Source organism: Triticum dicoccoides, chromosome 4A (genome assembly GCF_002162155.2).
Source record: "Triticum dicoccoides isolate Atlit2015 ecotype Zavitan chromosome 4A, WEW_v2.0, whole genome shotgun sequence".
Taxonomy (NCBI): domain Eukaryota; kingdom Viridiplantae; phylum Streptophyta; class Magnoliopsida; order Poales; family Poaceae; genus Triticum; species Triticum dicoccoides.
The window spans coordinates 592,097,599-592,110,317 of record NC_041386.1 but is presented as its reverse complement, the minus strand read 5'-3'; the positions used below and the strand labels follow the sequence as shown (position 1 = coordinate 592,110,317).

General features: G+C 43.8%; 2 protein-coding genes across 4 annotated transcripts in view; one reads left to right on the top strand and one right to left on the bottom strand.

Annotated features, from left to right (window-relative positions):
- LOC119287075 (ankyrin repeat and protein kinase domain-containing protein 1-like) overlaps nucleotides 1-9,946 on the top strand; it is a 10,489-nt gene extending 543 nt beyond the window's left edge. The window contains exons 2-11 of one of the 2 annotated variants that reach the window (XM_037566578.1): nucleotides 61-222; nucleotides 380-511; nucleotides 1,452-1,591; nucleotides 5,494-5,604; nucleotides 5,722-5,847; nucleotides 7,516-7,674; nucleotides 8,387-8,485; nucleotides 9,135-9,305; nucleotides 9,397-9,476; nucleotides 9,612-9,946. In XM_037566578.1, coding sequence (XP_037422475.1) covers nucleotides 61-222; nucleotides 380-511; nucleotides 1,452-1,591; nucleotides 5,494-5,604; nucleotides 5,722-5,847; nucleotides 7,516-7,674; nucleotides 8,387-8,485; nucleotides 9,135-9,305; nucleotides 9,397-9,476; nucleotides 9,612-9,675 — 1,244 coding nt within the window. In that variant the 3' untranslated portion in view covers nucleotides 9,676-9,946. Of the gene's footprint in view, nucleotides 1-60; nucleotides 223-379; nucleotides 512-1,451; nucleotides 1,592-2,455; nucleotides 2,567-2,682; nucleotides 3,005-3,259; nucleotides 3,362-3,772; nucleotides 3,905-4,780; nucleotides 4,921-5,493; nucleotides 5,605-5,721; nucleotides 5,848-7,515; nucleotides 7,675-8,386; nucleotides 8,486-9,134; nucleotides 9,306-9,396; nucleotides 9,477-9,611 lie in introns of those variants that run through there. The other variant, XR_005140748.1, reaches the window with a different exon arrangement.
- Nucleotides 9,947-10,344: 398 nt separating this feature from the next.
- Nucleotides 10,345-12,719, bottom strand: LOC119289255 (BEL1-like homeodomain protein 3). Of its 2 annotated transcripts, none has more exons than XM_037568613.1 (4): nucleotides 12,601-12,719; nucleotides 11,879-12,398; nucleotides 11,342-11,760; nucleotides 10,345-10,864 (listed from the first exon to the last, which is right to left on the bottom strand). In XM_037568613.1, the coding sequence occupies exons 2-4, from the start codon at nucleotides 12,386-12,388 to the stop codon at nucleotides 10,663-10,665; spliced, it is 1,131 nt and encodes a 376-aa protein (XP_037424510.1). In that variant the 5' UTR covers nucleotides 12,389-12,398; nucleotides 12,601-12,719; the 3' UTR covers nucleotides 10,345-10,662. The 2 variants fall into 2 exon arrangements, with proteins under 2 accessions (XP_037424510.1, XP_037424511.1); XM_037568614.1 differs by having other exon boundaries at nucleotides 10,345-10,861.

Sequence of the window (12,719 nt, the reverse complement as noted above, 5' to 3'; positions counted from 1 at the left end):
GCTCGTGCTCTGCTCCTTTCGCGCGTGACTTACCTCAAATTTCTCGGTGTTTTATTGAAGAGCTGGCGAGAGGCAGGGATGCGGATGGGCTGGCCTGGCTTGCCGACGTGTGTCTCGTGGGCGGGGGGCCGCTTCAGACGGCGGCACGCATGGGGAAACTGGATGCCGTCAGGTGCATGGTGGAGGAGCTGGGCTTCGATGTCAATGCGGGCAGCCAATCTGGTATGCGCGCGCTTTCTTTGCGCTGATCGATTCTGTTCATGTTATGGTCATGCTCAATTTCGCAATTTTTGCTCGTGTGCACGATATTTCAGTAAACCCGCTGCATCAGTTTCATTCACTTTAAGCACTAGTTACTTGTTTCTGATTTTATTGGCAGGTTTAACTGCTCTGACTGCTGCTGCAGTGGATGAAAGAATGCATGTTATGAGATACCTTCTGGACAAGGGGGCTGATGTGAATAAGCCAGTCTATTCAGGCCATTCTCCTCTTCACCATGCTGCAAAATATGGTCTCTTCTGTGCACATATTAAGCTTTCTGTCTTTAGACTTGCGTTTACCACTTGGTTGCTCTGCAATTTAACAGTCTCCAACTCCTCACTAATGCAGTTTGATCATTTGTGTGGCTTCTAGCTTTTGTTCTATTTTAAACGCTGAATTCTTGCACTTCTACCAAAAGTGTAGTTTATAGGAAATCGATTTGACTATTTTGCACAGTTCATGCTGGTTTTTGGTGCTATCCAACCCTGTAATATGCTTACAAATTACCTTCCAAACCCTCACTGAGATGATGTTCAGTCTGGTTCTGATAATTAGTAATCTAGTATTCCTACTTATTTTATTCCATTTTCATGGCATGTTAAATGAACTCGGTCACGTGACTTTGGAGCTGGGGGCCATCTAGCAGATGTTGGCATTTAGATTCTTTCGGTTCAATTTGCTCTCCCTATGATTTAATATGCTCGGTCCCCGGTAAAAAAAAAACTAATACACCTAGTCTTGTTTTGTGTTTGTGTCTCCTTATAACAAAACGATAACTTATGTCTGGTCTTATTTGTTCTCCCCATGGATTTATACTTTGGTCTTATTTTGGGCTTGTTCTTTTAGTTCTGTAGCATTGGCATGTCTCTTCAATAAAAAACAACAATGCGTTCCAATCCCAAAGAAGTTGGGGTAGGCTAGAGTTGAAACCTATAAGATCCTGAAACCTAGTGATGGTTCTGTCACTTGGATAGCTAACTTCCACGCACCCCTGTCCATGACACGCCTATCCATGTCGTGTCTCTTAAATAGTTTCACCAAAATAGTCATGACATAGTTAACTCATGCCTGGATTCTAGCCAAGGCATGCTGGTGGTGGTTCTTGATAATGTTTATAAAAATACATTTCTTCTGTTGCGCGAGAAATGCTTATTTTTCATTGTAACATTTTTTTTCTGCACTATGTCTAGGACGTGATGAAGCAGCACGATTGTTGCTATCCAGAGGAGCTAGTGTTGATTCAACTTTTCGTGGTCTGACACCACTACATTTTGCTGCTGGCTTTGGGATGATTGGTGTCATGAAAGTACTGTTGGAGCACCATGCAGATGTAATAAGTAAATTTCATGTTTTTGTATTTGAGCTTTATATGCTACTACCTTGTTTGAATGCAGATTCATCAATATTTAGTATGTTGGATTGCGGTTCCATGCCTTGGTCTTCTCACAGCCTTTTATCGTAGCTTTAGATTTTCATCTCTTATATTTCTAACTAATATTATTTAAAAATCACATAATAGAGTAGTTAGCTGGAATGGCAGTTCAAATGGCTTTTCCGCACGTCATACTTCATGCTACTCTGTACCATTGCTTATTTTTCCTTGCTGTGTGATCTTCAGTTCTTCATGATATGGCAGATATTTATGTCAAATGTACAGCTTGGGATTCTCTTGTTCCTATGCAGAAGCTGGATAGATTCCTGTTTTAACATGTGCATGTCTTATTTGATTAGCATAATGTTATTCTGTCTCATACTATTACCATGTCATAACTCATAAATACTGGTTAGGTTGAAAGAACTGTCTTTGCAGCTGAGGCTTAGCAATCTATATAAAGTATTTATTGCAAACTGTCATTAGCATGGCCTTGTGACCATGAGGCCACGGGTTCAAGTCCTGGAAACAGCCTCTTACAGAAATGTAGGGAAAGGCTGCGTACTATAGACCCAAAGTGGTCGGACCCATCCCCGGACCCTGCGCAAGCGGGAGCTACATGCACCGGGCTGCCCTTTTTTTTTTGTCATTAGCATGGCCAATGATAGTTTTGTCATCCCACTTCCATATAAAAGGAGAATCATGAGAACCGAAACATGTTGTGTGTCCCTATGTTCTAATTTTCCTCTATTATATTTAAGCATTCAATATTATATCGAAGTTGATATTTTATACTAAAGATATTTTGTAATAAAAATGTAGCTGAACAAGGTCTCAGAAGAGGGAAGTACTCCGCTGACTGAAGCACTTCGTGGCACCGATTCAGGACTACCTGAATCTACTATACTGGAGTGTGTCAAGCTGCTTGTGGAGGTCTGGTAACAGTCCACCTTGACTTCATGTTAATACATATAGTTTTCTTATGATATTAATCTATTGCATGAATTGCGTAGTTCATAATTTTGGTTTTATATGATCCATATCCACAGGCAGGCACAGATGTAAATTCTGCTAATAGCGAAACTCCGTTGGTAATAGCAACTCGTTATGGCTTAACTGACTGCGTCAAGTACCTGTTGAAGGCTGGTGCTTCCAAAAAACCCCAACTCTCAGCTAAAAAAAAAACCCCCAACTCTCGACTCTCTGATGCCGAGGCAAAGTCGCCAGACTTCAAAGTTAAGCTCGCCTACGAGAGAGCTGCTCTTCGACGCAACCGTTCGTACGACGGGCTCCCACGCCTCCCAAACGAGGGCTCGCCGCAGATGGCCTTCTTCGACGCGGCCGCCGAGGGTGATCTTCCCCGTCTCAGGGGTGAGCGAGCTCTCCATCGGCCCAATCTGTCAAGCGTGTGACCGCGCACCGCCCCCTCCCTTCAGTGTGGCCTCGCATCTGCTAGGGTTTTGGGGGAATGGGGGTCTGTGCGTGCGTGTGTTCCTTTCGCCATGTAACGTAGCGCTGTCCATGTGTCTTAACTCTTAACTCAAATTTCTCGGTATTGTATTGAAGAGCTGGCGAGAGGCAGGGATGCTGAGGGAATGGCCTGACTTGCCGATGTGTGTATCGTAGGTGGGGGGCCGTTTCAGACGGCGGCACGCATGGGGGAACTGGATGCTGTCAGGTGCATGGTGGAGGAGCTAGGCTTTGATGTCAATGCTAGTAGCAAAGATGGTATGTCTCCGCTTTCTCTTTGTTCATGTTATGGTTAGCTCAAATTCGCGATGTTGCTCGTGTGCATGATCTTTCAGTTTGTGTATATTTCATATACCTTAAGCACTGCCATGATTCAACTTTTTCTGGCCACTTACCAGGGTATTTGTCGACCCTGACTTGTGGTCTTCTCACTAGTCACTACTTCTGGTTATTCATATTATGAGCAGTCACTTGCTATATATAGACTATTTAGATTTTACTCCCTCCGTCCCAAAATTCTTGTCTTAGATTTGTCTAGATACGGAATCTAAGACAAGAATTTTGGGATGGAGGGAGTACATTGGTAGTGTTTTCATGTAAATTCATCTTTTAGTTGAGAGAGATGTCAGATATAGCACTAGTTACTTGTTCTTTATTCATCTCTGGCAGGTGTAAGTGCTTTGACTACTGCTACAATTGAGGAAAGAATGGATGTTATGAGGTACCTTCTGGACCAGGGGGCTGATCTGAAAAAGCCAGATGATTCAGGCCATTTCCCTCTTCACCTTGCTGCAAAATATGGTCTCTGCAAATACTAAGCGTTCTGTCTTTAGACTTGCGTTTACCATTTGGTTCCTGTGCAAAGAAGTTTTGAAGGAATGGTTCATTGTTCTCCTGAGCAGTCTTCAACTCCTCACTAATTCAATTTGATCATTTGTGTGGCTTCTAGTTTTTGGTCTATTTTAGAAGCTGAATTCTTGCACTTCTACCAAAAGTGTAGTTTATAAGAAATTGATTTGACTATTTTGCACAGTTCATGCTGGTCTTTGGTGCTATCCAGCCCTGTAAGCTTACTAATTACTCCCTTCGTTCACAAATATAAGGTGATGTTCTACATCTTATATTTGTGAACGGAGGAAGTACCTTTGAAACCCTCACTGAGGTGATGTTTAGTCTGGTTATGATAATTAGCAATCTAGTATCCCTACTTATTTTATTCCATTTTCATGTCATATTAGATGAACTCGGTCACGTGACTTTAGAGCTGGGGGCCATCTAGCAGATGGTGGCATTTGCATTGTTTCAGTTCAATTTGTTGTCCCTATGAATTAATACGTCCGGTCCCCAGTCAAAAAGCTAACACGTCTGGTCTTATTTGTGGTTGTGTCTCCTTATAAAAAAACAATATCATATGTCTGGTCTTATTTGTTCTCCCTATGGATTAATACTTTGGTCTTATTTTGTGTTTGTTCTTTCCTTTCTGTAGCATTATCCTTGTGTCTCTTAAATAGTTTCACCAAAATAATTATGACGTAGTTAACTCATGCCTGGCCTCCAGCCAAGGCATGCAGGTGGTGGTTCTTGTGATAATGTTAAGAATACAGTTCTCCTGTTGTGCGAGAAATGCTTATTTTTCATGGTAACATTATCTTGTGTTTTTTTCTGCACCATGTCTAGGACGTGATGAAGCAGCATGATTGTTGCTATCTAGAGGAGCTAGTGTTGATGTAGCTTATCTTGGTCTGACACCACTACATTTCGCTGCTTCCTGTGGGATGATTGGTGTCATGAAAGTTCTATTGGAGCACCATGCAGATGTAATAAGTAAATTCCATGTTTTTTTCTATTTGAGCTTTATACGCTACCTTGTTAGAATAAGTAAATTCCATGCAGATGTAATAAGTAAATTCCATGTTTTTTTCTATTTGAGCTTTATATGCTACCTTGTTAGAATGCAGATTCATCAACATTGTATGTTGGATTGTGGTTCCATGCCTTGGTCTTCTCACAGCCTTTTATTTCATCTCTTATGTTCTAAGTTCTAACTAATATTAGTTCAAAATCACATATAGAGTGAGTAGTTAGCTGGAATGGCAGTTCAAATGGCTTTTCCGCAGGTCATACTTCATGCTACTCTGTACCATTGCTTATTTTTCATTGCTGTGTGATCTTCAGTTCTTCATGATGTTATAGCAGATATTGATGTCAAATGTACAACTTGGGATCCCCATGTTCCTATGCAGAAGCTGGATAGATTCCTGCTTTAACATGTGCATGTCTTATTTGATTAGCATAATGCTATTCTGCCTCGTACTATTGCTATGTCATAAATACTGGTTATATCCAAGTCGATATTTTACACTAAAGATTTTCTGTAACAAAAAATGTAGCCAAACAAGATCTCAGAACAGGGACGTACTCCGCTGACTGCAGCACTTTATGCCACCGATTCAGGACTACCTGAATCTATTTCACTGAAGTGTGTCAAGCTGCTTGTGGAGGTCTGGTAACTGTCCACCTTGACTTCATGTTAATACATATAGTTTTCTTATGATATTAATCTGTTACGTGAATTGCATAGTTCATAACTTTTGATCTTATATGATTCATATCTACAGGCAGGCACAGATGTAAATGCTGCTAATATTGAAACTCCATTGGTAATAGCAACTAGTTATGGCTTAACTGACTGTGTCAAGTACCTGTTGAAGGCTGGTGCAGACCCTAATATCCCACATATTCATGTGAGTTTTGTAGCATTTTTACCTTATCGTGTCTTCTACTGCATGCAGTTTTCTTAGTCATATTTTCTAAGGGATCGGGGACATATATAGCATGTAAAACATATTTCCTACTTCAGTTCTAACGTGCAAACCTATCCCTGAGGCATCCGATGAACAGGAAGTAAATCATTTATCGTCCCATGATCAAATAACTGATAATCCTGTCAGATCTTGATCTGTCACCGAGCAAAATTGTGGGTACATTTTGATTGCTACCAAACCTGGCCTTACCTCCCTACATTCTTTGGCTATGGTCTGGATAGCTACCAATTTTAGCTCACCCGCATGACATCAGCGTGCCCCTGTCTGCTTTTCGCCAATGAGCGGGCGGAGAAATCGTTCGCTCAAAAGTTGGCACCAATCTCAGCTGCATGCTGCAGGAATCAAAAGAGCACGTTTCTGCAAATATTAATCAGCACTGCTCTGGTGGCCACCGAAGTTGCACGACCTCTAATCCTTCTCTCAAAGGGAATCACATCACATCAACATGCCATTAGCTCAATTCCCCCTTACGGCCTTACCCTATTTCGATCAATTCTTTCATGGCATGATTTATCCTGCTGCTGGCTAGATCAAAAGTGTTACTTACGAAATCATCAATTCTTTATGTTTTGAGACCACATGCATGTGATTCCATCAAGCAGATTTTTAACTTGATGAATCCTTCGTTCCTGAACTTTGAACTTGATGGATCCTTCATTCCTTTGTCATTTTAGTTAATTAGAGGTTGAAATTGCATCCATCCCTCCAACTGACAGTACATCTGTACATGAATGAGGCAAGAAAGCTGATGCATGCTTGGTATATTAAGTCTGATGCTATTACCAAGATATGGGCTGAATAATATATGTATGAAACCATGCTGACTGAGACTTCAATTAGTTAGTCTTGCTTACAAAGGTACTATTATGAGTTCAGCAAAATATGCAATTAGCTATCTTTTGTTACCTCGTCACCGAATCTCTGAATTTTAGAACCAAATCACACACACATGCTGATATATGTTGCCAAATGTTCTGAAGCCATTTGGCTTTAAACCAAATGTAAGCCTATGCTTTTGACAAAATAAGTTGTTACCGTGGCTACAAACCTGCCAATATTTTGGCCACGCCCTTGGTTTGGTCATGCCAAATTTTTGGCAGGACTAGATGGGGCTCAAACCAAACATACCCTGTGCCTTATTCCCTCAGTTCCTGACTGATGAGGATTTAGTCTGATTTACTTCAGAAAATTTGATTTATACTGGGTAGTGTTTAAGGCTACTAATGTCAGGAACCAAAAGTTGACATGATTTATGCTCGAGTGCAGCTAATTTATCTCACTTGGTACAGTTAATTTTTCAACAAAATGTTCTTTAACTTTTGGTTGATCGAAGCTGACACTTTGAGAAACAGCAACTCAAATGACATTTTGAAGTAGGTGGGTTATGTAATGTCTAGCATAACTTCATCTATTTATGTGCCCAATTTCATTTTTTCTATATATTTCCTTATTATTTATTGTGATCTAATTAATACCGCTGAGATTTTTTACTAGGCTTATATTCGTTTTTCAATCCCTGGTAGCTATATAGTAGTAACTTCTGCTACTGAACCATGTGGTTCCTGTTTGTTACTTCTTACTTGACAGACTGGTGCCAAGCCAATAGAACTTGCTGCAATCCGTGGAAGACGGAAGCTTGTGGAGTTACTATTTCCTTTAACTTCTCCTATTCAAACTGTACGAAACTGGACCGTTGAAGGAATTATTGCCCATGCCAAAAGGCCCTCTAAGCCCTCTAAGCCAACGGTATGAATTGGATTTTAAGAATTTGAATCATCCTATATTGAGTTATTTCTTTGTCCTTCAACCGTTGCGGCATAAACGTTTGCACCTCTAATCACCTGAATCTTTTCTTTATATGGGACTAGTAGATGGGCCTACTTAAAAGGATATGTTACGACATTTTTGTGGTTTTTGTCACTATGCAGATTTTTCATTCTGTTTTGCCATTCTCTCCTTGGCCTACATTTCAGTGACATGACCCAGTGCAAATTTGCAATGCAAGCAAAAGCATTATACACAAAATCTAATGGCAAAATCATTATTGCTCCTATATTATAAATACAGAGTACAATAGAAAGATGATCCCTTTGAAAATCTTTGCTAAATATTTTTGCGCTTGATATATATTTTCGTTATTTGAAAATTTTCCAAAAAAAAACACAGATGAACATGACTAAGTATTATATTTAGGCTCTAAATTTGATGCAAAAACGTGCGTTTCGTTGCCCTGTGGAAAATCCACGTCCTAAACTCCCTCTGATTATCTGTCTACAACTGTACGACTTGGTTAAACAAAAAATACAACCTAGTTGTTTCCGAGTCTTCCGTTGTTATATGAAGTTTAATCCTCAAACTATATCTTTTTTGTCACACAAAGAAACTTCTTTAATCTTCGGTGAACATTGTACATTTTGTATGTATATTTTGCTTGTCTTAATTTGTCTCTATGATTTAGGTTAAGCATGATAAAAGTACGAAAGTTCAGTTGAAATCATTTGGTGAGAAAGCTATTAAGAGAAAGGACTATCATGGCGCGTCAAAGTTCTACACCGAGGTTAGTAGTGATTTATAGAATGATGCAGTATTGGTTATGCTACTCTACGGTCTTTGCAAGATGCATATCAGCATATGCATGAAACTTCTACATTACACCTTATCCTCTCATTATACAAACATTGGGGTTTCTTTTCAAAATGTCTGTTCATTGATAGAATCAAGAGTGTACTTATTTGACACCGTCCCCAGGTATAATATGTAATATAAGCCAAGTAACTCTGTGAATTACATTTATAGTTGAATCCATGACAGTATTATAAGATCTCCACTCTCCAGCCAAGTCTTGACACATGTCGTGTTGTTTGGAAACCTTCCAACAGCCATGACTGCTAGGAACGGTTCAAACCAGCTTCAGCAGTTCTCTCGAAAGAGGCCTGTAATGATTATCCGAGAAACGTTGGTTCTCAGTTTCAGTTCAGAACCATCATAAAGTGTGAACAGCCCTAATGTTATTACTGATAGTCACAGGCGTGGACTTACAGGACCAATGTTGTCTTGTTAACTTGGGTAAATTGGGGTCTTGCCAGGCTTACATAATTAGCCCTGCGCAAGCCATAACATATATACGCTGTTCCGTTCTTTCGCTCAAAAAACTTGTTTCGTTATGAGACATCCCTCACCATTTTCAATTCTCTGTTTTGACGTAGGCAATTGAGCTGGACCCTAGTGATGCGACGCTGTACTCAAACAGGAGCCTTTGCTACCTGCAGACTACTGAAGCAGATAAGGCTTTGCACGATGCTAACACTTGCATAAAACTGCGCCCTGAATGGATCAAAGGTTACTACCGGAAAGGAGCCGCTCTCATGTCGCTCGAGGTCAGATAAGTCACAGATTACCCACCTTGCACTTGGTTACATGGCATATCCCTGTATGCATACTATAATCTGCGGAACTTCCCATTGGTAGGACTACAAAGAAGCTTGTGATGCATTCATGGCTGGACTGCAGCTGGATCCTGGAAACGCCGAGATGGAGAAAGTGTTCATGTAAGCTATCCCAACTCGTGCTTCTCTTTCCAAGAATCTCCCCAATGATGGGAATTTTTTGGGTGTGTTGATGGACATTGCGGACTGGTCTAAACATGGTGCCGATCAGGGAACTAACTTGGCTCATGTTTGCAGGGAGGCGGTCGAGGAAATGAAGAAGGATCACTTGGCTAGAAAAGGCTCCAAGCCATCCGATTAAAGGAAAACCGTGGATCGCCCTGCCCCATTTCATGTAAATATTTATTCTAGTGCCAGGAAACATACTCATCTTCTTTTTGGTACCGTACTGAGTAGCAGAGCACCATGACTCTGGTTTGCCTGTCAATGGCGCTGTCGCAGAATGCCACAGCAAACCCTAGGTGTAGTGGAAGTAGACGTTTCCTTTCCTGCGTACAGCGAAAGAGGATCACCACGTTGGTCATCTGGATGGATGGGCATTGCTCCTTAAGTATGTGTACCTTGTGTCGTGATCCGTTCGTCGATAGAAGTTTCTGTCGTTGTTCCATTGAGTTTCTCTGACGGGCGGCTAAGCGTGTGTGCTCTGCTCCGCGGTAGAAACTTCGAAACCGTCCACCTGTAGGCGAAGGTGTCCTTGCTCACCCTTATGCGGCATATTTCTGTACCTCAATTTTGGAAACAGAGTCATGGACTGACCTAAATCGCTGCCCGGGGTAGCATAGTAGGCACCAGATCTTGTCCATTTTCAAAAAAGCAAATGATAATGATGAATATATGATAAACCTGAATTTAAGCCACAATGTGGATAACCAGTTAGCAGCTTGATTTGCTGGTAATGCTGTCAGCTTTTTGTTAGACATCTCATCTCAAACATTTTGACTCACAAGTGACACTACATGCCGTAGAACCATTAGGGTAAAGATGAATTTCATCAAATAGGGTGCATGCCGTAGTCTTTTTTTCCGAAAAGGAGGTTGAAACCCCCGGTCTCTGCATAACTCACTCAAGCTCTGGCAAAAAGAGCTTCACTACCTAATAACTACTAACAGCAACACGATGAACAGTCCCATGAATCGCTACTAGACCAAAAAATGCATGGAACCGACCGAAGAAAGATCACACCAAAAAAGAAAAACACGGGGTAAATTCACCGAAGACGGCATCCAACCGACCCATCTCCGTCGAAGGAAAACTGAATCCTGCGTCCGTCCCAAGGAAGGAGGTGTGCTCATTGAGAGGACGCCGCGGCGCCGCCCCCGCCAGCGTCGTCGTCCCTGGAGGAGACGTCGGAGAACTCGTCGGCGTACATCTCCTCGATCATGGGCTTCCACAGCCGCACCCGCGCGTTGATGAACCAGTTGGATATCTGCCTTCTGCTTAACCCCGTGCTCACGGCCAGCCTCAGCTTCTCGTTGTCGCTGGGGTACCTGCTTCACGTTGCAGCAAAACACACAGCCGAGTGTCTGTCAACTAGTGCAGTACTAGCTTTCAATGTTTCGAATGCTACTTTCAAGTATTGAATCTAAATACTTTGAACGATGGTATTCGATCTCTCTGTTTTGAAATATAAGGTGCATTATTATTTTTTATGGTCCAAACTTCTCCATATTTGAATTTGACCAAGGTTATTGAGCAAAATTTCAGTAACAATAATCCCTTTGTTCCAAACTAATCGAAGTATTGGAACAGACCTAAGTCAATCTTTTTGAATTTTGACCAGGTCTATGGAAAAATAAATGTGCCAAGATCTACACATTCAAATGTATATAATATGAAAATATATTTCATAACGAATCTAGTGAACCAAATTTGTTGTTATAGATGTTGACATATTATAACCTAGGTTTGACTTGGGACAGCAGACAGAGCTTTGCCAGTGTAAACTGTTAAGCAGCGAGGGCACTCACGGATCTATGAAATGGTTGAAGAGCCAGGCCCGGAGCACGGCCACCGACCCCTCCGGCAGGCCCCTCAACGGCTTGCACACCTGCTCTGCCGCCCGCGCCGCCACGGCCTGCTTCGTCCGCCGGACCAGCCTGCTCACCATGTCCTCCGTCTGCGCGGGGTCGTACTCGTCGTCGTCTTCGTCGTCCTCCTCCTCCTCGCTGTCATCGTTCGTCCACAGCCTCGCCCTCGGCGCCGGCGCCGGCCTTGCGACCGCGGCGAGCTTGCGGAGGATGGCGCGGCGCAGGTTGGCGAAGTGGCGCGTCATGGCCCGCGACATGAGGGACGTGTACCCGGCAGTCGCGGCGGGCCCCAGCGCCGGCTCGAACGACGACGCCACGCGGCTCAGCTCCTGGAAGTAGTGCTCCTGCCGCCCCTCCAGCTGCGAGAGATAGATTCATTAGCCGCCATGGATAAGCTAGCCGAGGGAAGAAGAGATAGCTTGGCTGATAACGTAGTGGTCTCGCTTGCAATGGATGAATGGAATAGTGCGGACGGACCTCGCTGAGAAGGCCGAGGAGCTTGGCTTGCACCGCGCCGGCGCCGCCGTCGTTCTTGGCCTGGATGCCGCGGCGGCGCGTGGCTGCCGCCCGCAGACGGATCTCTCGGAGAGCCTCTTCGCCGGGCGCGTCGTCTTCGCTGCCTCCCCCCGCGCTCTCGTCGTCGTCGCCGCCGACGACGACGGCGGAGACCGCGTCGCGCAGCAGCTCCTGCACGGGCCTCAGGTACCGGGAGCCACTTAGCACCGAGTCCACCGACGGCATAACCCCAGGCGCCAGAGCCGGCGCGTCCGCGTCGCTCGCGCAGCAGCACCGGCAGACGTCGTCGGTTTTTGCCGCCGGGGCGCCGAGCGTGAGCGCCAGCGGGCCAGCGGGCGAGGCAGCCGGGTGGTGCTCGCGGCAGCACTGCTCCCGCAAACGGAGCAGCATCAGCGGGCCGTTGGCGCTGTCGGTGGCGACAGGACGAGCTTGCTTCGGCGAGCCGCTTTCCTGGAGGCGCTTGGTCACCATGTCTCCCTACCTACCCACCACCACCACCACCACTGACCGTCGTCAATTAGCTTATCAAGAAAACATATCATCAGGCAAGCAGATAGAAACAAGAATCAACAGTAACGCCATTACGTGCGAGAGTGAGGTGGGTGGGTGATGAACTGAACTGATTAGTGATGATGATTGATGAGCAAGCATCAGCGTAAATATGTCCGTGCATGCATGCATACCTTCTCTAGCTGTTGCCCTGGCCGGCCGGTGAAGGGAGGTGAGTGGTACACTGGTGCTCCAGAGTAGAGCTACCGAGCCAGTGGAGAAGCACACTGATATACGAGCTACCAGAGAGAGA